This window comes from Podarcis melisellensis (genome assembly GCF_964234715.1).
Source record: "Podarcis melisellensis genome assembly, chromosome: 6".
NCBI lineage: Eukaryota > Metazoa > Chordata > Lepidosauria > Squamata > Lacertidae > Podarcis > Podarcis melisellensis.
The window spans coordinates 75,679,213-75,700,159 of record NC_138538.1 but is presented as its reverse complement, the minus strand read 5'-3'; the positions used below and the strand labels follow the sequence as shown (position 1 = coordinate 75,700,159).

At 44.3% G+C, this 20,947-nt stretch overlaps 1 protein-coding gene across 1 annotated transcript; it reads right to left on the bottom strand.

Annotated features, from left to right (window-relative positions):
- Window positions 1-9,350: 9,350 nt before the first annotated feature.
- Window positions 9,351-20,662, bottom strand: RTCA (RNA 3'-terminal phosphate cyclase). Its single transcript, XM_081916082.1, has 11 exons — window positions 20,477-20,662; window positions 18,816-18,916; window positions 17,393-17,536; window positions 15,437-15,560; window positions 13,793-13,851; window positions 13,458-13,599; window positions 11,934-12,058; window positions 11,742-11,800; window positions 11,362-11,456; window positions 10,257-10,361; window positions 9,351-9,877 (listed from the first exon to the last, which is right to left on the bottom strand). The coding sequence occupies exons 1-11, from the start codon at window positions 20,522-20,524 to the stop codon at window positions 9,779-9,781; spliced, it is 1,101 nt and encodes a 366-aa protein (XP_081772208.1). The 5' UTR covers window positions 20,525-20,662; the 3' UTR covers window positions 9,351-9,778.
- Window positions 20,663-20,947: the final 285 nt, after the last annotated feature.

The following is a 20,947-nucleotide window of genomic DNA, read 5'->3' as shown; positions in this document are numbered from 1 at the left end:
GCTCACCCACAGGAGAGGAAGAGGAACCCAGAAAAATGGCGCGCAAGGCCTTATAAAGACTTTTGAAATTGCCACCCTGTAGATCAAGACCACCCCCAGAAACATCATACATACATCACAGAAGAGGTGTAACCCAAGACCACCCCTCAGATACTTCATACCTACATCACAGAAAAGGCAGACTGATGGAGGAGGAGGAGGAGAGGCGGAACAGAGCCAACCTCGGAGGCTGTGGAAGAAGTCACTGGTGGAGTGCAAAAGGCAACAAAAAGCAAACTTAATGGGTTTCTGGTCCATGGTTTCTCCCAGCTTCAGAGGCGCCAATATAGCTCCTTGCCAAGAATGCATGGAAGCCTAGGTATGCTTCTGTTGGAGACACAAGGACCAGCACACGAATGAAAGGAGGGCCGCATAAGCTTAGAGCCCGGAAGACTGTGAATCACTTCTTCCCATCACAAATGTGCCGTGCTGATCTTAGGATAATATTTTTTTATATAAAAAACAACAACCCCACCAGTGATTAGCTGTTTAAACTCCCCAGGATAAACGGTGCCAGCCAAGCAGGGGAGATCAGCTTTGTAAGATCACATGAATGCAAATCTGGAAATTGAGTTAAAAATAAGCTGTTCCCATGGGGACTAAAGGGGAGGCTGGCTCACCCTATCTCTCTGTATTTCTGTGCAAAATGGTGACAGGAGAACCAATATTCTCCATAATTAATGTGCAAAGATGCAAAAATTCAGGAACAGAGAGTCCTGCTTTTGACATCATTCCCCCCCCCCCTTTTTTTGGCAGGGATAAATACCGGTAATGTTTCTTCCTTCTAGAAATCAGCACTTCTTACCATGGGTGGGTAATACCCAGCTTACCTTGCTGCCTGGTGCAAGCTCCAAAGGAGTGTTTGTTTACATGGCGAAAATAGAATTAATTCCTGGGGAGGCAGATGAAGGCGATGGACTACATGGAACTGGCGGAAATGACTGGCAGAATCCGAGACCAGGGAGAAGAGTCGGTGGAGGAAGATTGGAAGAAATTTAAAGACTATTTACAGAAACACTGTAAAATTAAGGAATGTTAGAAGGATGCTGGAATGAAGTTATGTGGTTTTAGCAGTAATGTTACAAAGGGGTATGTAAAAATGGATTGTTAACAGGTCAGAATGTAAAGTTACAATATATTAAGATAAATTAATAAGATAAAAACAAGGATGGAAAGGATTTGCTGAAATAACCAATTGAACTAGAATACAAAAAAGGGAGGTGTGAGGAGGTCAAGGAAACAAGTAAATGAAAGATAAGACATGGGAAGATGGATTTGTTTTTAATTGTTTTTATTTTTTCTGCATTTTGTATTTTCTGTTTCTCTCTTACTTTTCTTCATTTTTGTAATTTTTTAAAACTTTAATAAACATTATTTTTTTAAAAAATTAATTCCTGGGGAAATATTCTGAGCGATTTGAAAAGTAGCATTTAACAGCAAAGCTGCTAATTGTGCTTCAACTGGTGGCCACTAACTAACTTCTAAAGAATTATGCCCAAAAGACAAGCTCACTGTGGGACACCTTGGGCCAGGCTCAGCCTAGCCAACCTCACAGCATCGCTGGAAAGAGGGAGAGCCATGTGTTTTTCCTTGAGCTCTTTAAGGAAAAGTAAGAAACAAACACAATAATAAGCAGACCAAAACAGATTTGGACTGGACAGCCCTAGAGGATCCCTTCAAGCAGATGACTATCTTCTGTAAGATAGGATACATGGGCATCCTGACTGAAAATGGGACTCTCCAGCCAGAGTTAAGCACTCATAAGAGACTTAAGTGGTGCTTCGCTCCTCCCAACCTACTAAATTCAAAGGGACTTGGAAAGTGCCTAATTTTGGCTGCTTATTTATTTAAGTTGTTGGTATGCTGGGTAATTTTTTCCAGGCAGACCTCACAAAGCATTTTACATAATATTATTAAAATAATAATCACCAGTAGCTATTATAAAGTAGAACTATTATACAATAGAATAACTGATATTGTATAAGTGATACTGATAGATCATCAGTATCACTTAGACAGTAGAAGACCTCTTTCCATTTCTGCCCTGCCTTCTACCCTCCAGGGCAAGACAGACACCCACACATTATTTGAAAGGGAGGTACCATCTTTAGGAGCTGGCGGACGGCAGCTCACCAAACCGCTTCCCCGAGATTGTGATCAATGTTATTCCAGCTCTATTTGTGCCATTTTGAAGTTAACAGAAAGCTGGGGTGTCGTGAAACTTCGAGACAAGCTGCATTCAAACACCATCAATGAAGCACACCTCTCTGTGTAGGATTCATAGCTGTCAACTTACAGATTTGAAAATAAGGGACCAGCAGCCTCGGAAATAAGGGATCAGCAGCCAAAATAAGGGGTTTTCAGAGCAGAAATATGTTCGACTTATGAGCCCCTCCGAGCCAAAGGCAGAAAGCCCAGTCAGCAGCCAAACGAAGCCTCAAGCGGTGGTTCCCACAGCGCTGGGAAGCGCTGAGCAAAGTCGAGTCCCCAGGCAACGCGGCCATTTTTATCGGCACAAGGCATGCAAGCTCCACCCCCCAGTCGTTCTTAGACTCCTTATTGGGTGAGCAACGCAGCCAAGCAACACAGTTGGAGCCTCCCTCCTCCCTGGCCAGCAGGGAGGGAGGGAGAGGAGCTGCTTCCTTTGAAACCTGGGAAATTTAAGGGACATCATCATTTGGGACAGCAGCACTGGGATAAGGGACTTTCCCACCAAATAAGGGACGGTTGACAGCTATGGTAGGATTGCTTACGCCACCACTTCTAAGCACACAGGTCATCCTAGAAACTGAGTTCCAGCAAGTTCTGGCTGGAAAAAAGTCATGTGTATGCACTCAGCTATACAGCTGCAAATAAAAACATTTTAAAGGTGTTGTAAAGTGTAATATGGGACGCGGGTGGCACTGTGGGTAAAACCTCAGTGCCTAGGACTTGCCGATTGTATGGTCGGCGGTTCGAATCCCCGCAGCGGGTCGTTCGGTCCCAGCTCCTGCCCACCTAGCAGTTCGAAAGCACTCTTAAGTGCAAGTAGATAAATAGGTAGCACTTTATAGCAGGAAGGTAAATGGCGTTTCCGTGTGCTGCGCTGGTGCAGGCTCGCCAGAGCAGCTTCGTCACGCTGGCCACGTGACTCAGAGGTGTCTCCGGACAGCGCTGGCCCCCGGCCTCTTAAGCCAGATGGGCACACAACCCTAGAGTCGGTCACGACTCGCCCGTACGGGCAGGCGTACCTTTACCTTTACCTTTAAAGTGTAATATACAAATGTGACACTAGATGGCGACAGTGAGCTATGCAAAATTCAATGTATTTTTCCAAACGTTTTTTTAAAAAAAGCATTTCACAGTGTTTTTTAATATGTATGTAGATTCCACGTGTGTGTGTGTGTGTGTGCATTTTGCTGTACATTCTGAAAAGCAAAATGTCACTGCCATTCTTCCTCTTGAGATATTTCAGAAAGCACAGTCATCTTCAGCCCTCTTTGCCAAATCACCAGCTTTTAAAATTTTGTTTTTAGTGAAAATTTTAGAGTGATCTGAAGAATGACAAAAGAATGACGGAATGATTTCTAAAATTCTTTTTTTTTTAAATAACCCGCCAACAAATTATACAAAGAAAACAACAATACAACAGCTAAAATTTATCATAAAGCCGCCTCAGAAAGCAGTCACAGCTCACACACATCTGAAAGCCTTGAAAAGCCCAAATTTCATTCACCAACTGCCCAGGAGAAGAGAGATGTTTTAACCTGGTTCCAGAATCCCCTCAAAACTGCCGCATCCCATGCTTTCACCCTATTATATTTTGCAAACCACTCTAGTGTTACCAAATATTTTGAAGCAAACAGATGAACCCATGGCTCTGACATTAAGTTGCTCACACAGACCTTCATGAGTTATTTGCACAAGTGAGCCACCTGCCAATCATGCAAGCAAACAGTGTGAAGAACCAACCAGCGAGCAAGAATGTAGGTGCTTTTGAGCAGGGATGTCCCAATGTTCTTGGACGGACCCCAGCTCTCACCAGCCCTTGATGGCATGGCGAAAGGTCAGGGACTAAGGGAGCTGAAGCTCAACGACAGTCGAGGAGCCATAAATTTCCCATTGATGCTTTTGAGGAACGAATCTGTAGCAGCTTTCCCCAAAGCTGCTGCTCTTCAGATATTTGGGATCACAAATCTCCAGCTGGAATGGTTGGAGCTACCGTCCAAAACATATGGGTGTTACCAAGTTGGGGATGGTTGGTCTATATACAGTGGTACCTCAGGTTAAGTACTTAATTTGTTCCAGAGGTCTGTTCTTAACATGAAACTGTTCTTAACCTGAAGCACCACTTTAGCTAATGGGGCCTCCTGCTGTCGCCACGCCGCCAGAGCATGATTTCTGTTCTCATCCTGAAGCAAAGTTCTTAACCCAAGGTACTATTTCTGGGTTAGCAGAGTCTGTAACCTGAAGCGTATGTAACCTGAAGTGCATGTAACCTGAAGCGTATGCAACCCGAGGTACCACCGTACGTTTCTGAGCACAATTCAAAGTGTTGGTGCTGACCTTTAAAGCCCTAAATGGCCTCAGCTCAGTATACCTGAAGGAGCGTCTCCACCCCATTGTTCTGCCCGGACACAGAGGTCCAGCACCAAGGGCCTTCTGGCGGTTCCCTCACTGTGAGAAGCCAAGTTACAGGGAACCAGGAAGAGTGCCTTCTCAGTAGTGGCGCCTGCCCTGTGGAACACCCTTCCATCAGATGTCAAGGAAATAAACTATCTGACTTTTAGAAGACATCTGAAGGCAGCACTGTTTAGGGAAGTTTTTGATGTTTCATGCTGTATTGTGTTTTTAATATTTGGTTGGGAGCCACCCAGAGTGGCTGGGGAAACTCAGCCAGATGGGTGGGGTATAAATAATAAATTTATTATTATTATTATTATTAGGATTGTCATCTTCACTTAAAATTGTCACTTTCCTCCTGGTGGCAGCATATCGAATAATGACCACCTGGACAGAATTTCAGACCAACCATGCCAAATTCTTTGAAGCAGTAACTTATTTATGATCCACCCTCGCTACCCGAGCAATATTACGGATTAACCTCTCCGCTTCCGCTGAACTCCTGCAGTGCCAGCAGCATGAAATCCAGATTGGCATGAACTATCTAGGCAAACGCAATCTAGGCAAACGCAATTTATAGAGCAGAACAGAGATGTCTCATGCCTTGTGCTGAGCAGAAGGTTAATATATTCTCTATAGCTCGTTTAATCTTCTTTACCCTAATTGTTTACTGACAATATAGTTGCACTGGGATTAGCTATGATTAACTGTGCCTCTTAAATTAATACAGGAACTTTCAAAACATGTGAGGGTTTTTTAAAAAAAAGTTACTTACCAATATCAAAATGTATTGCACTTAATATTTTAATGACCAATTAATTTTCTAAACTGGGGTAAAAATACACACAGCATGGACTTTGACGAAGTTAAACTTGTTAGGGCAAATGAACAAACCATTTTTAACCACTTATAGCAAAAGACCATCACTAAGAAAATGAGGAGGAAAGACAGATTTGTCAATTATAATAAAAAGGAAAAAACCAGATCGACAGAATGTAGGAGGACATTGAAACAGGAATGGCAAAACATTCATATCTTCCCCCTCAGGTTTAAGGGGGAGTTATACTTACACCAATACTTACTTTAAAAAATGTTTAACTCCCTATACCAGCTTTACAGAAGTTATAACAAAATCTGCAAGGCTCAAAAATACCTCAAAAATGTAAAATGAAGACATGACCGGGGCAAAAACAAATAAGCCAGCTCCATGGGAGATATTGATGCATTTGTTTAACTCTCCGGCTCAAATCCATTGGATTTAAAATTGCGTAACTTTTGCTTGATTGTGGGCTACATGATTTGTGAAGCTAACCTCCTCTTTCCTCCGTCATGTTTATGTTGGGGTTTTTGCTTCGTTTCGTTTATGAAAGACCGTTTTATTCCTGCAAGTATTTAAGCGGCTGCAACCACACAACTTGAACAGCTATAGCGGCAAGATTTATGGGGTGGAGAAAGGAGCAACATTGCACATTTCGCAAAATCAATCACGGAATTGTATGTCTGGCAAGGATGCCCTGTAATCTAACTCAGTTTGCTGAAATACGTCCCCTTCCTTCCCAAACATTCCTGGGATGTTAGTCTAGCAGTTGATGGAAACCAACTCAAAGACTGCCAGATGGTTTGCTAGACCAGGGATGGGCACCTCTGTCTAGGACTCCAGCTCCCATCAACCTCAGCCAGCAGGGCCAACGATGAGGATGATGGGAATTGTAGTCCAATGATATTCTCTTGTTAACTATGCTGTTTTAAATGTGCATTTTATATTTGACTTCACTTAGCATTGTTTTCTTTTGAAATGTTTAAGATTTATTTATTTTTGTTAACTTTGTGTTAAATATGTATTCTGTAGTTGACCTCCTTTATAATGTTTTATTTTGAAATCTTTAAGATAATATTTTAGTTTCCTGTTAATTATGTTGCTTTGACTATATACTTTATATTTTATTTTCTTCAGAAATGTTTGATTCTGGATTGTTTTACTGATGTTTAATATGCAAACCGCTTTGAGATTTTTCTTAAAAATATAAAGCGGAATAGAAATGAAATGATGGGACGCGGGTGGCGCTGTGGGTAAAACCTCAGTGCCTAGGACTTGCTGATCGTACGGTCAGCGGTTTGAATCCCCGCGGCGGGGTGAGCTCCCGCCGTTCAGTCCTAGCTCCTGCCCACCTAGCAGTTCGAAAGCACCCCTAAGTGCAAGTAGATAAATAGGTACCGCTTTATAGCGGGAAGGTAAACGGCGTTTCCGTGTGCGGCACTGGTGCTGGCTCGCCAGAGCAGCTTCGTCATGCTGGCCACGTGACCCGGAAGTGTCTTCGGACGGCGACGGCTCCCGGCTTCTTGAGCAAGATGAGCACACAACCCTAGAGTCGGTCACGACTGGCCCGTACAGGCAGGGGTACCTTTACTTTACCTTAGAAATGAAAATAATAATAATAATAATAATACTGAGAGAAAACCACATTGGCTACCCTGATTATCTTGTCAGTAGTTTAGCACTGCTGAGGTAGTAGCTCAGCTTCACTCTTCTTTTATTTCTCTTTCCGTCCATCCCTGCCTTAACCGCCCTCCCAACCTGGATTTTTTTTTAAAAAAGTGTGCTTGCTGCTCAGCTGTAATTTGTGGAGATGTAGAACAGTCCTGGTTCACTTCAAGCTGGAGATCTGGTGTGGATCATGTGATTATCCCTTTGAAGATGTACAAAATATCTATATATTTTTAAGCTCAGAGCTGGCCTTCCTACTCAATTATTGGCACAATCCCTTTTCAGTGAAACCGGCTGGCTAGGCAGGAAATGACACACAGCCCCACCTCTTCCCAGAAGGAACAGTTTCCATATACTCAAGAGAATGCCCTAGGTGTGCTATTGTATAGAGGTTTGTAAATTTTCAAAGGGATTATTATTATTATTATCATTTAGTGGTCTAACAGCAACCTGTGAGCTTCTAAGACCGAGGGCAAGTGTCCTGTCCCAAGCTGACAGCAGGAATATTATTGGGAGGGGGCGTCTGTGATCCACATACCCTAGAGCCCCACTTGCCCTAGAGCCATTGTGGCATAATGGTTAGAGCATGGGTAGGCAAACTAAGGCCCGGGGGCCGGATTAGGCCCAATCGCCTTCTAAATCCAGCCCGCGGACGGACCAGGAATCAACATGTTTTTACATGAGTAGAATGTGTCCTTTTATTTAAAATGCATCTCTGGGTTATTTGTGGAACCTGCCTGGTGTTTTTACATGAATAGAATGTATGCTTTTATTTAAAATGCGTCTCTGGGTTATTTGTGGGGCCATAGGAATTTGTTCAATTTCCCCCCAAAAAAATATAGTCCGACCCTCCCACAAGGTCTGAGGGACAGTGGACCAGCCCCCGGCTGAAAAAGTTTGCTGACCCCTGGGTTAGAGTGTTAGACTAGGAGCTGAGAGACCAGGGTTCGAATCTCCACTCAGCCATGAAGCTCTCTGGGTGAGCTTGGGCCAGTCACGGCCTCTCAGCCTAACCTAGCTCACAGGACTGTTGTGAGGATGAACCTACGCTACCTTGAGTTCCTTGGAAGAAATAGGTGGTATATAAAGGTAATATTAATAAAATAGAAGGATTCCCAAACAAATCCTTAGCTTAAGCTATCTTGGCAACCAGTCTTTATAGGTCTTTAGAAGGACAAAATGGGATCAGGAGTTGCTTTCTTGCAAAAAAAAGAAATGGAAAACTTACGCCTATCTGATATCAAATCCCACAAAGTAAATACAGTGGTACCTCGGGTTAAGTACTTAATTCATTCCAGAGGTCCGTACTTAACCTGAAACTGTTCTTAACCTGAAGCACCACTTTAGCTAATGGGGCCTCCTGCTGCTGCCATGCCACCGGAGCCCGGTTTCTGTTCTCATCCTGAAGCAAAGCTCTTAACCTGAAGCACTACTTCTGGGTTAGCGGAGTGCGTAACCTGAAGCGTATGTAACCTGAAGCGTATATAACCCAAGGTACCACTGTAAATCACTCATATCACTATGTGGCAGATTGGTTAGCATGGCAGACATGAACCCAAGTGGCCTAACTATAAGACCAAAGCCACTTTTATCCTAGGAGCACAGGCCAACGCCTTCTGTCGTTCGTAATAACACTTCCACTCTGCAAAGGATGATTTCTGCAAGTCCTCACAATGCACTGGTAATGCAGGTCTGAGCAGATGCTGGAAGAGACTCACTCAAGGCCACGTAGTGTTGCAGAAGCAAGCGATGTGAAACTTTTAATTCAGGGCTCCTGCATCGACTCTCTGGTCATTGAATTAGTGCTACTTTCTTTGAAAGCAGATACCCACATTATGCGTGTTGCTTTTTCAAGCTTCCCAAATAGACGATGGATAAATTAGGGCCTTTTTTGGAGGAGAGGAAAACAGAAGAAACTCAAGGGAAAAGTCTTGTGATTGTATTTTTTTAAAAAAGGATACTACTAATAAGTTATCTGCTGCCCCCTTCAGGCAACTCCAAACATTACAAATACAGCTGAACAGCTGTTCCTTCTGATTATGGAGAAAAGCAACCCGCCCCAGGTTCTGTCACTACATTGGGACACATTTGGAAAGGGATTACAGACAGGTGAAAATCAGCTAACACCTGCACAAACCAGGTCATACAGGTGCCACCATCAGAAAATGCCCCCCATATTATTTGCAAACCTCTGCCCTTTTACTGGTAATAAGTAGCAAATATCTTCATCTGTTGAGACTGCTTTATTTTTATCTGCAGTCATGTGCAAGAAAAGGTTACAGAAATAAAAAAAGAGATGTGAACAGAAACTGCTGAAAATGACATTTTTGTTGCGATGCACGTGAAGGATTCCATATGATCAACTCCCAACAGGGAAGAACGACCGAATCACAGAAGTCCATTTTTAAAAACCGAAGCTATCGCTTTCCCCGCTCTGCTGTGATCTATACTGCTCATCTGCTGTGTTTAACAGCAGCAATATAGGCTTTTTATTATCTAGAGAGCCCAAAATGGATGTCCTTTATTAGAATTAATTCAAACCTAACACTAATCACACTTTTCTCCCTTGAGGATGTCAGCAATATTTTTAGAGGCAAAACAAAAACAAAGCCAAAATAATAATAATTAAACCATTCCAACAAACAGCAGCAGCTACAAATTGGTGTTTAGCAGTCCAGCTCCTTGGCACTCGATAATGTAGGCATCCTTGGGGGAAGCGTCCTCTTCTGATTTTTTCACAGTAAATTTAGCCTGCAAATGAAAATAATTTTAAGTGTCATAAAGCGGGTTTATTAACATATTCTTTAAAATGCACAAGTGTAGCCACCTGTATATTGTTTGCATGACGTGCAAGAGCTTGCTTATTAAAATCAGGCTCTGAAAATAAAATACTATAACAACAACAACAATACAAAACTGTTAGTAAACAACATTCAGTTTAAAACTTGAGGTGTTAAAAGTGTGAGTAAATGTATCATATGAATAGACCTGAGGAGGCTTTGCTAGACCTGAGGGAGATTATTCCATAACAGCAGAATAAACAACTGAAAATATCTGACTGGAGAAAGGAAGTCTGTGGAGCATGTACTCATCAACCGACCTTAAAAAAAGAAAACCACATATTACTCACCTTTGTCAGCTGTTCTGCAAAATGTATAGCAGTTTTTGTATGGAGAGTGATTGGTCCAGTTTTCACTCTGGAGAGGCCATTTGCTAAAGCCATGAAAATGATTAGCTTGAGAAGAGACAGGAAGAAAAAAACCACACATCATTATTAGTGATACAGCTTTACTCCCATGGCAGCTAAAGAAAGCCAGTTGAAGTAACACTCCTTGCCCACATAACTCACAATAAAATCCTATTCATGTCTTTGCAGAAGTCAGCAAAGGTAAAGAACCCCTAGACGGTTAAGTCCAGTCAAAGGCGACTATGGGGTTACAGCGCTCATCTTGCTTTCAGGCTGAGGGAGCTGGTGTTTGTCCACAAACAGCTTTCTGGGTCATGTGGCCAGCATGACTAAACTGCTTCTGGCACAACGGGACACCGTGATAGAAACCAAAGTGCACAGAAACGCCATTTACCTTCCCACCACAGTGCTACCTAATTATCTACTTGCACTGGTGTGCTTTCAAACTGCTAGGTTGGCAGGAGCTGGGACAGAGCAACGGGAGCTCATCCTGTAGCGGGGAGTCGAACCGCCAACTTTCTGATCAGCAAGCCCAAGAGGCTCGGTGGTTTGGACCACAGTGCCACCCATGTCACAAGGGGACTTACTCCCAGGTAGGTGCCAGAGTGCAGCCCTTTCAAGACCACCGACAAGCCTGATATTCTGCCCTTCTCATTTTGGGAGGTGCCCCCACCTGACCTTTTCAAACTATTGTTTGCTTATATGAGGGAACCTCTGTGCCAAAGATAGGGAACCTGTGGCCTTAACAGATGTTACTGAACCACAACTCCCCTCTGCCCTGGCCATTGGTCATACCACACTATGAGGGCAAGAGGGTCTTCTCAGTAGTGGCACCCACCCTGTGGAACACCCTCCCTTCAGATGTGAAGGAAATAAGCAGCTATCCTATCTTTAAAAGACATCTGAAGGCAGCCCTGTTTAGGGAAGTTTTTAATATTTAATGCTGTATTGTTTTTAACACTCGATTGGGAGCTGCCCAGAGTGGCTGGGGAAACTCAACCAGATGGGTGGGGTATAAATAATAAAATTATTATTATATTATTATTACTTGGTCTTGCAGATAATCGTCCACTGCTCCCCCGTGTCGAAGATTTCCAAGCAACATCTCAGCGGCTTCGATTCCAACTTTGTCAGCATTTTTACCTGTGTGAAGAAGAAGCACAGGTAGAACCTAACACACCTGTGCAGCATGCGTGGCAAGTGTTTTGTGCTTGTGTGAGCTATGTGCAAAAAAAAAAAGAAGGTTAGCTACCGTAGCTCAAGAATGTGGACTTTTAGTGACTGTAATTATTACATCGTAATTACGCAGAACATGGATAATATAAAATAAGACACCACCACGAAGCATGTCAGAGCGCCAAATTAGTTTCCATTAGAAGCTTTTTCAAAAAAATAATAATTAAAAATCCTGTTTGCCCAAATCCTCACCTCTTTTACCAAGCGATGATCCAGCCAGCAAGCAACCTGTGGAAGTCTCTGCAACAATTCTAAACAGAAGGGGGCAGGGTGAGATGTTGGAACAGTTATGCATAGAAAACAGCCTTTGGAAAACTTTAAAGTACAGATAAGTGAATTTCTGGATAGCGAGCGTGCGGAAACCAGCAATTTGAGCCCACTCACATTATTCCACTTCCGGTTCCAAAGGCCTCATTATCCGGTTCTCGAACGGCCTCAATGTTGACGTCAAGGTCTCGGATTTCCTTTCTGATGCACCTCACTGCTGCTGACGCCATGTCTTTTGCTAACTAACGTGACAAGGTCAAACAAGTCAAAACAACTGAAACCTCGACAGAAGAGCTTTCCACCATAGGCTGAAGTTCCAACGCAGAAAAAGGCTTCTATCATACAAAACGGGCGATAAAATTCTCCTTACTCCTCGGCAGGTTGACGCACAGACACCTGGCTTGCTAAAGTGTCTCTTACATGCAAAGCGTTACTGCTTGGTAAACGCTTGCCTATTAGACAGCGTCTATACAGTGTAGGTCAGGGGTAGCCAATGTAGTGCCTTCCCAAAATTTGTTTTTGGGACTCCTATCATCCCCAACCACTGGGGCTGATGGGAGTTAGAGTCCTATAATGGCTGCAGGGCACCCCATTGGCTGGCTATACCTGGATTAGGCTCCTCTGCATATTTAGAAAGAGGTGCTATTCCGATGTCACAAAAACGAGACCCTGGAAGATACATTATTCCAGGTCAGGCTGATTCACCAACATCAGCTCCCCCAGGGTCTCTGGCAGGGGTCTTGCTTATCACATGGTCCCCGTTCCTTCTTTAAACCAAAAGTGCCAGTGATAGCTCCTGAGACACCCCCCATAAAAAACTATGGTCCTTCTCCTTCTGGTTCTATAACAAAATATGTGTGGGCACCTGCATACATATGCGTTACAAATTCACTGATATGCTGGAAAGAAAGTAGCTACACATTTTTTTTATTCACCATGTGCAGCAGAACACATGCATTTTCCCCATCAGGGTGCATTTAATTTTTCAACTGACAGATCACCAAAAGGAGGGGTGCTACAAAGTTATAATATTTTGACAGGATCTTTTGATTAAATTAATACAATTTGGTCCTGCTTGGCAAGTAAAATGTGTGTCGAATTGCACAGAAATCATTAAAAATGATTGCCAAGTACAGTCGTACCTTGGATCCCAAACGCCTTGCGAGTCGAACGTTTTGGCTCCCGGACTCAGCAAACCCGGAAGTGAGTGTTCTGGTTTGCGAACGTTATTTGGAACCTGAACGTCCAACACAGCTTCTGATTGGCTGCAGGAGCTTCTTGCAGCCAACAGGAAACCGAGCCTTGGTTTCTGAACATTTTGGAAGTCGAATGGGCTTCCGGGAACGGATTCTGTGTGACTTCTGAGGTACCACTGTACTTGCAGTTAGTAATAAAACATAAGATTGATATATAATCTATTTAGTATTAACTGACATTTCCAGAAGGTAGCCTTGGTTTTCCAAAAGCAGTTAATGAGCTGTACTTACCAAGCTGAGAGCTGTCCAATCACAAAAAAATAAAGAGCAGATTTGAACGCCTCACACCCAAAAACTTTGTGACCCCCTCACTGAAAGAAATTTGCAAAAAATTGAGTTTTGCCCCCTAAAATGACACGCCCTAAGAATATGAGGACAGGCTCACTTTGACTGGCAGAGCTCCCGCTACGAAGGCTCTTCCGTGTATCTTGGTCACGGTGCCGCGGTCGGTTAAGTCGATTGGGCTCAACTGTTTTACAGGCGACATCTGTATGATCACTTCGCCACCCCCCCTGGGGTAGTAGCCCCTGTCAAAAAAACAGCAGGTTATGGGCCAGGTTATGTTCCTGTCATGGCAACGAAGAAACAAGTCAAATAAAAACTAGAGTTTATGGCTGGCTTATTTAAGCACAGTTCAAGGTTCAAACACAATGTCAAACTGCAGTTATTTAAAAGCTTCCAATCTCCTCCTCACAGTCGCAAAAAGAGTGTGAGACCTACCTCCTTTTTATATCACAGTCCAGGGTCAAATTGAACTTCTCAACCATTGGTTTGAAGACCTGGAGAGTAAATACATTTGCTGAAAAACACAGATATATACATATTTTAGTGAGCAAAATATTCCTTCCTATCACCCTGTCAGAGTGTCAAAAGAATGTTGTTGTTTTTGACTGGTGTGCTACCAAAGCACACACTTCAGTCATTGCTATGGGAGGTTGTTTTGTGCATATATAATACACCGATACAGTGCTATTTTTCTGGAAAAAGAAGGGCTGAAACTCACCGAACATGTCCCTTGTTCTCTTAGAATGGCAATGGCGCCCAACTGAGAGGTATCGGAACTGAGTTCTGGCTAAAAAAAAAAGCTCTGCATATATAGCGATAGAAAGATAGCTAGCTAGAAATGACTAGTTAATTTGCACGAATTCTTTTAATGGCATCATGTATTTATGTTTTTAAACATTTACTTGGAAACCTTTGAGTAACAAGCAACAAGTCAAACAAACAAAATTGCTAGTAAGGTAGTGGCTTAATTCAATCTTATTAATGTTTTATTACTTATTATGATTTATAACAAATTATTATCATGAGATCTCAGGGCAGTTCACAGAATAAAAAACAGAGTAAAAACAAGTCTTGGACTCTCACAATCCCTCTTCCCCTTCATTTGCACATGGCAGCGGTAATGGGGAGGTAGATTAAAAAAAGCCGCTTCTAATTTGTCTGAATGCAAGAAATGTTGATTTCCACAAATCATTGTTTATTTGCAAAATATTATCTGATTGTGGCTTGCAGGCAAAATAAAGTTTTTGCAAATCAGTTTCCTGCAATCAGGCAAAGCAAGCTATGGCTTGCTGCCCACTAGAAGAAGACTTGCACATGAAAGGGAAATCATAATGAAAAATCATGGTTTGACATTACGTCTGAACTGAGTCGATGGGCAGTGCTGACTTTTAGTTTACACAAATCCTGGTTTGTCATTACGTATATCTTGGTTTAAAACAATCTCCAGTTAAGTTAAATAATCCATGGTTTGAAGTTGCATTCTTCTGAAGCATGCCTTTCAAGGAAATGAACTGCAATGAAAATTCTGAAGGAACCACAATTTTGAAGAAAGGTGTACTGTGCTACTTATACAATCCCACCTATTTCAACAAATAAGATGTTATAGCACCTGAATGAATGGTTTCAAGAAGGGAACAGGCTAGTAGACAAGCATTCACATAGTTAATTCCAAACAATCAGACAAAGAAGCAATTTATTACAGTTAAAGGAAATAAATCTGCCAATATAAGGGAAATAATCTGCCTTTATATGGGACTATCTGACAACTGCCTGTCAGAGCCATACCATTGTAGCTGCAGCATCAGACCATTCAAGTAGTCTTGTCAGGGAAGCTACCAAAAACAAATTTATTCTTTCCTCCTTCCTGCCAACAACATGCCACAACGCCAAAGCAGGTGGATATGGAAAACTGAGAACTAGTAACTTTTTGTGGCTTTATCTCCACTTTCTGGAATTTAGGTCCACTTAACTGTTTGGTAGCAATCTATTTCGGATGTAGCTTTCTTGTGTAATGTTGTCGCCAAAGTCTAATGAAGCAAAGGACTGACTCGGGCTGCAAAGATGGAAGGGTCAACTTACCATCACTGTATAGTCAATCTGGGGAGCCATCTCTGCATTGGTGCCACCTTTCAAACGAAGCTCTGACGGAGAGGCTGCAAATAGCACACAGGGCATTGCAACTTGCATCAGCAGGCAGACACTCCTGCAACAGGAATGAGACACAGACAGAATGTGTTATTTATTACGGAGGGACTGGAGCCAATGGGGATTCCCAAACTCCCAGATGCACTTTTCTATCTGTGGGAATGTTGTGGATAGTAGGAGAGGAGTAGGAGAGGATATAGGAGAGGAGGGCCTTCTAGTGGTTCCCTCACTGAGAGAAGCAAAGCTACAGGGAACCAGGCAGAGGGCCTTCTTGGTAATGGCACCCACCCTGTGGAACGCCCCCCCTTCAGATGTCAAAGAGATAAACAACTACCTGACATTCAGAAGTATCTGAAGGCAGCCCTGTTCTGGGAAGTTTTTAATGTGTGACATTTTAATGTATTTTTAATCTTTGTTGGAAGCCACCCAGAGTGGCTGGGGAAACCCAGCCAGATAGGCAGGGTACAAATAATAAATTTATTATTATTATTATTATTATTATTAAATATTATCCTTCCTTCACTCACGCTAGTGAGTCAAGTAGCAGAGTGCATTCCCCTTATACCAGGGGTGTCCAAACTTGTTTCAATGAGGGCCAGATTTGATGAAGTGAACATGCGTGAGGGCCGACCAAAGTTGTTGACCTTTATTTTAGTATTGAAGTTGTTGATCTTCTGTTAGAATTTTACCCCAGGAAATTAACTGCCACAGGGGCCGGATTAAACCAATCGGCAGGCCGGATTGGGCACCCGGGCAGCACTTTGGACATGCCTGCCTTATACAGCAGGAAGCTGGTTTGCAGATGCATTTGAATCTCTTTAGCTAAGCAATCCAGTCTGGCATGCCCCGATTGGATTTATTCCTGGTAAGTCCCCTTTGATCCCTCTCCAAAGAATAAAGACACAACAGTCAAGGCAAAAGGGTAAAAGAGGAAGATGGCTGCGTGACTGGACCTCTTGTGGGGTCTGCAAGGGTCACGGCCACCTACCTGGTCACATGTAGGGGGAGGATGCTCCAGACCAGGTGTAACAGGACGGTATACTAGCTGGAGTAACATCCCCCTGTCTGTGTCCACTCTAGGGAAACAAGGAATGTTGTATTTGACTGCTCCAATGGATTACATCTCACACTATCTACCAGTGACAGAGATGAACCTTACAAAAGGGTTATACTTCAAAACACACACACCGCCGAGCTCACAGAAAATCTGTTTGCTAAACGACCCAGTTAACAAAGCTTCAAAAAGCCAGCCCCAGTGTTCAGAGTTTGCGAAGAAAAGCTATAAACATTACTGTAAATATTACTATTTATTATGACTCCAGTGCACTCCCGATGCTGTTTTTTAAATCCACTTCAAGATCCAGAGCTATCTTGAAGTTTCTGGTGAAACACTGCATTTTGATGCAGTTTCCCCCAAGACAGCTTCAATCTAACTCAAACATGGCATCCCTTTCCACGAATTTCTTTTGCCACCAGTTTCACATCTGCTTTACTAATAAAGATTGTGCAAGGAGGCAACTTGGCGAAATATAAAAACCAAGGTGCATGTGGCAGAGAGCCCCAGGTATGGTACATTTGAGTACATTTCATTTTCCTTCTGGATTTCCAGGAGGGAGAAACCAACTGGACAATTATGTCCGGCAAAGACATCGCCACCTGAGGGTGTGGACCTGCAGAAGGTAACATCTACACAAAGCAACTTGTGCATACAAGGAAAGTCAAATTTGACCTGAAAGGCAGCAAGAAAAAACACAACCGATCGGCATTTTAAGCCGGTACGGTGTCTTGTCAATCCTGGATCCATTTTCTTTCATTCTGTTATGTACAATTTCTCTTGAACGCGGAAAGACAATTGCTACATCAACACCCAAAGAAGTCGGAGAGATATACCCCGCTGTTTTGGTATCCGCGACATGGGTTCCACCCTGGATCTTCCCTGGCACGAAAGTGACTTCGGTCGATCCAATTTCTCCACCTTCCATCTGCCCGTTGCAAAGGTCGCGAACCATTTTCAATCCTGACAGGTGCTGAGGCCTTCAAGTCAAGAGGACTGAGTTAGAACAGAAGCAAAGCCTGCGTATGCACTCACGTAGCAAAGAATACTAGATTTTTGCATGTCCGGTGCAAACTTCTCAGTAAACTAGAGGTGCAAGCAGTAACTTGCCTGCAAGCTCAGGGTGAGCAGCCATTGTCCCTGGCCAAGAAAGTTAGTGGTCATAGCAGCAATCATCTTCCAGGGAAAGAGGAAACCAGCGCTATCACAGCTGCAGAATTCCCTGGGAAGAGGGATTGGTTGCTAAAGTACCCTGGAAATTGTAGCTCTGTGAGGGGTCTCCTAACAACTCTCAGTATCCTTTAACAGCTCCCATAATTCTTTGGGAGAAGCCGTGACTGTCCAAAGTAGCATGATAATGCTTTAAATTCACAGTGCACATGAGGCCTCAATCACTGCTAGCACACAGAAGAGATGCTAAGTCTGTACAGGGCACTAAGGGATCTCCGCCTGCAAGCAGAGGCTCATATGACTGAATGCTACCCAGCAAGAAGAACAAAAGATTCCTACACATAGAAAACGAGCGTGTCAGGGAGAATCTTGCCCTAGAAAAGGACTGGGGACTCTGTGGGCTTCCAAACAATCATCAGTGCAGCTAAAGGTCAGGGAGGATGGGAGTTGTAGTCCAGCAATAAATAAAATAAACAAATAGCTGAAGAGTCACAGGTTATCTCCCCAAGTGTTATCGATGATAATTATAATTTATACACTGTCCTATCCCCATAGGCCTCAGGGCAGTTCACAGGATAAAATCAGAACACAAAACCAAGAAGCACACAATCAAACAAAAACAACCACAACCCTCCACCAAAACACATTTTAAAACGGCAGAGGGTGTACGTTAAAAACAGTTAAATCACTTTTTAAAATGATTGAAAAGGACATTTATAAAAACCAATTTAACAGAAAAAGCAGTACTCTCTGCTGGGGAGCAACACCAGTCCTTATGAAGCCTGTCAGGCCCCACCCTGGGTCAGGTAGATAGAGGCAGGAGAAGGACCCTCAGGCTCTCAGCAGGGTGGTCCTTGATGACTGTCCACCCCGACTTGCTTTGCTATGCAAAATGGATGTGCATTCAGCCAAGCTGACATTCCCACCCTGCAGTCTGAAGCAATAATGTCCAGATGCAGAGCATCATGGGGTCAGGTGATCGACAGGTGGGCTGTCCTATCAAAGCTGGCCTGCCAGGTTGGGGGCAACGATGTTCTCCAAGGCCTCTCCTAAAGCAAACCGCTTTGTCAACTGTTCTCCTGGACTTACCTAAGGCCAGGCTGACTCCTGCCGGCTCGGATATTTTTCACATGTAAGGGCGTACCGCAGAGGCAGCTCAGAGCTGTGGTGACGCGCAGGATCTGGCCACCCTGAAAGGAAAAGAGAGGATCAAATACTTGCGACAGATAGAAGTGACTGTCATGCAGGTACAGCCTCGTCACTGTTTCCAGGCAGCCTGCTCCTCTTTCCAGAAATTAAGTACTGTCCTGCTATTGCAGTTACCCAGTCTATTTGTATGCATGCGGACACAAGTCCCACCGGGTACCCGGGTGGGTAGGCAGAGGTCTTCGGGGAAAGGCCATAGAATAACAGAATTGTGGAGTCAGAAGGGCTCCCCAGGGTCATCTAGTCCAACCCCCTGCAAGGCAGGAATCTCAACATGTGGTCCCCCATCCAATTTGAAACCATAGTGTCTAGCTTTGCAAGTGTGCTAGCAGTTTCAGTGGCAGAGGGCCTGCTTTGTATGCAAACAACCGCATGCTCAATTCCTGGGGTCTCAGGGTAGGCCTAGGACAGATCCATGCCTGAAACCCTGAAGCGCTACTGCCAGTCTGTGCCAACACTCCAGAGCTATATGGCCAATGGTCTGGCTTCTTATAAGGCAGCGGCCTATATTCCTTTGACTGCAGCTTGCTTTTAAAGTGCTTTCCGATTTTTGTCATAAATAATGACTTGCACCAGCACACCTGCAAGGCGGGCTACTATCCAGGGGCGCACTTTGGTAATACGGCACCCTGAGCAAGGGAAAAATTTGGCAGTATTCTCCTGATCTGGAGAGCAGGACTCGAACCAGCGACTTCAAGTTACAAGAAAGGAGGCTAAACATCAGGAAAAACTCTCTTGAGAGGAAGAAGCTGTTCTACAGTGGAACTGGAGGTGAAGGCCAGGGGTCAGCAAACTTTTTCAGCAGGGGGCTAGTCCATTGTCCCTCAGACCTTGTGGAGGCCCAAACTATATTTTTTGTGGGGGGAATGAACGAATTCCTATGGCCCCACAAATAACCCAGAGGTGCATTTTAAATAAAAGCACACATTCTATTCATGTAAAAAACACCAGGCAGGCCCCACAAATAACTCCGAGATGCATTAAATAAAAGGACACATTCTACTCATGTAAAAACACGATGATTCCTGGACCATCCGCCGGCCGGATTTAGAAGGCGATTGGGCCAGATCCGGCCCCCGGGCCTTAGTTTGCCTACGCATGTGGTGGGCTCTCCTTCCCTGGACGTATTTTTAGCAGAGGTTGGATGGCCATCTGTCATGGCGGATTTCGCGGAGATTCCTGCATCGCGGGGGGGTGGACTAGATGACTCTAGAGACCCCTTCCAACTCTACAGTTCTATTCAGAAGCAAGCCCCACCAAGCAGGGCTGCAGCCTACTCTAAGTAACCTGGGTGGGGTAAGGAGAAAGGTAAACACAAGCAGTTTGGCATTCCCGTTGGGGAAACCAAGCAAGGTTTTATGCGGCTCCACGGCAGGGGATCGAAGGGGAGACGCCCCCACCCCAATATCCAAGAATGCAACTCCGATCTACCTGGAGGCCGGTCTCGCCCCCCAAAAACCCCATTCATTCAGGTCCATGGCGGCTATGGACCCCGAGAAAGGCGGCCGGCCCCGCGCGTAATCCTCTCCAACTCCCCAGCTCACCCCTTCCATGATGCCGCCGTCGATCTCCACCGGCTCTGGATCGCCCATGATCGGAAGCCGCCGTCGAGGATCCGAGCCCCGGAGCCTGCAGACCTGGGCGAGAAGGAGACTCCGGCACACCCGCCCTTTGCTCCAGGCCGCCGCCAGCGAGGAAGGGAAGCCGCGGACTCGGCTGAAGCGCCGCCCCCGCCGGGCTCGGGTTGGAGGCGCGCGGAGCAGGCGCACAGGGAGACCGGCGCAGCCGCCCTTTCCTCGGAGCTGCGGATCTGCAGCGCCGCTTGCGAAGCGGGATTTGGCTTCTCTTATCTACCGACAGGCTCTTTCGGCAACTGATTTTATTGAAACCGAAAATGCGTAAGATCCTTCCCAGAGCGCAGGAGATTTATTTTATTTTTTGATCTCAGAGTCGTGGGTTCGAGTTCCGCACCGCGGGGCGAATGTTTCCTGCGCCGCAAGGGGTTGGACTGGAGT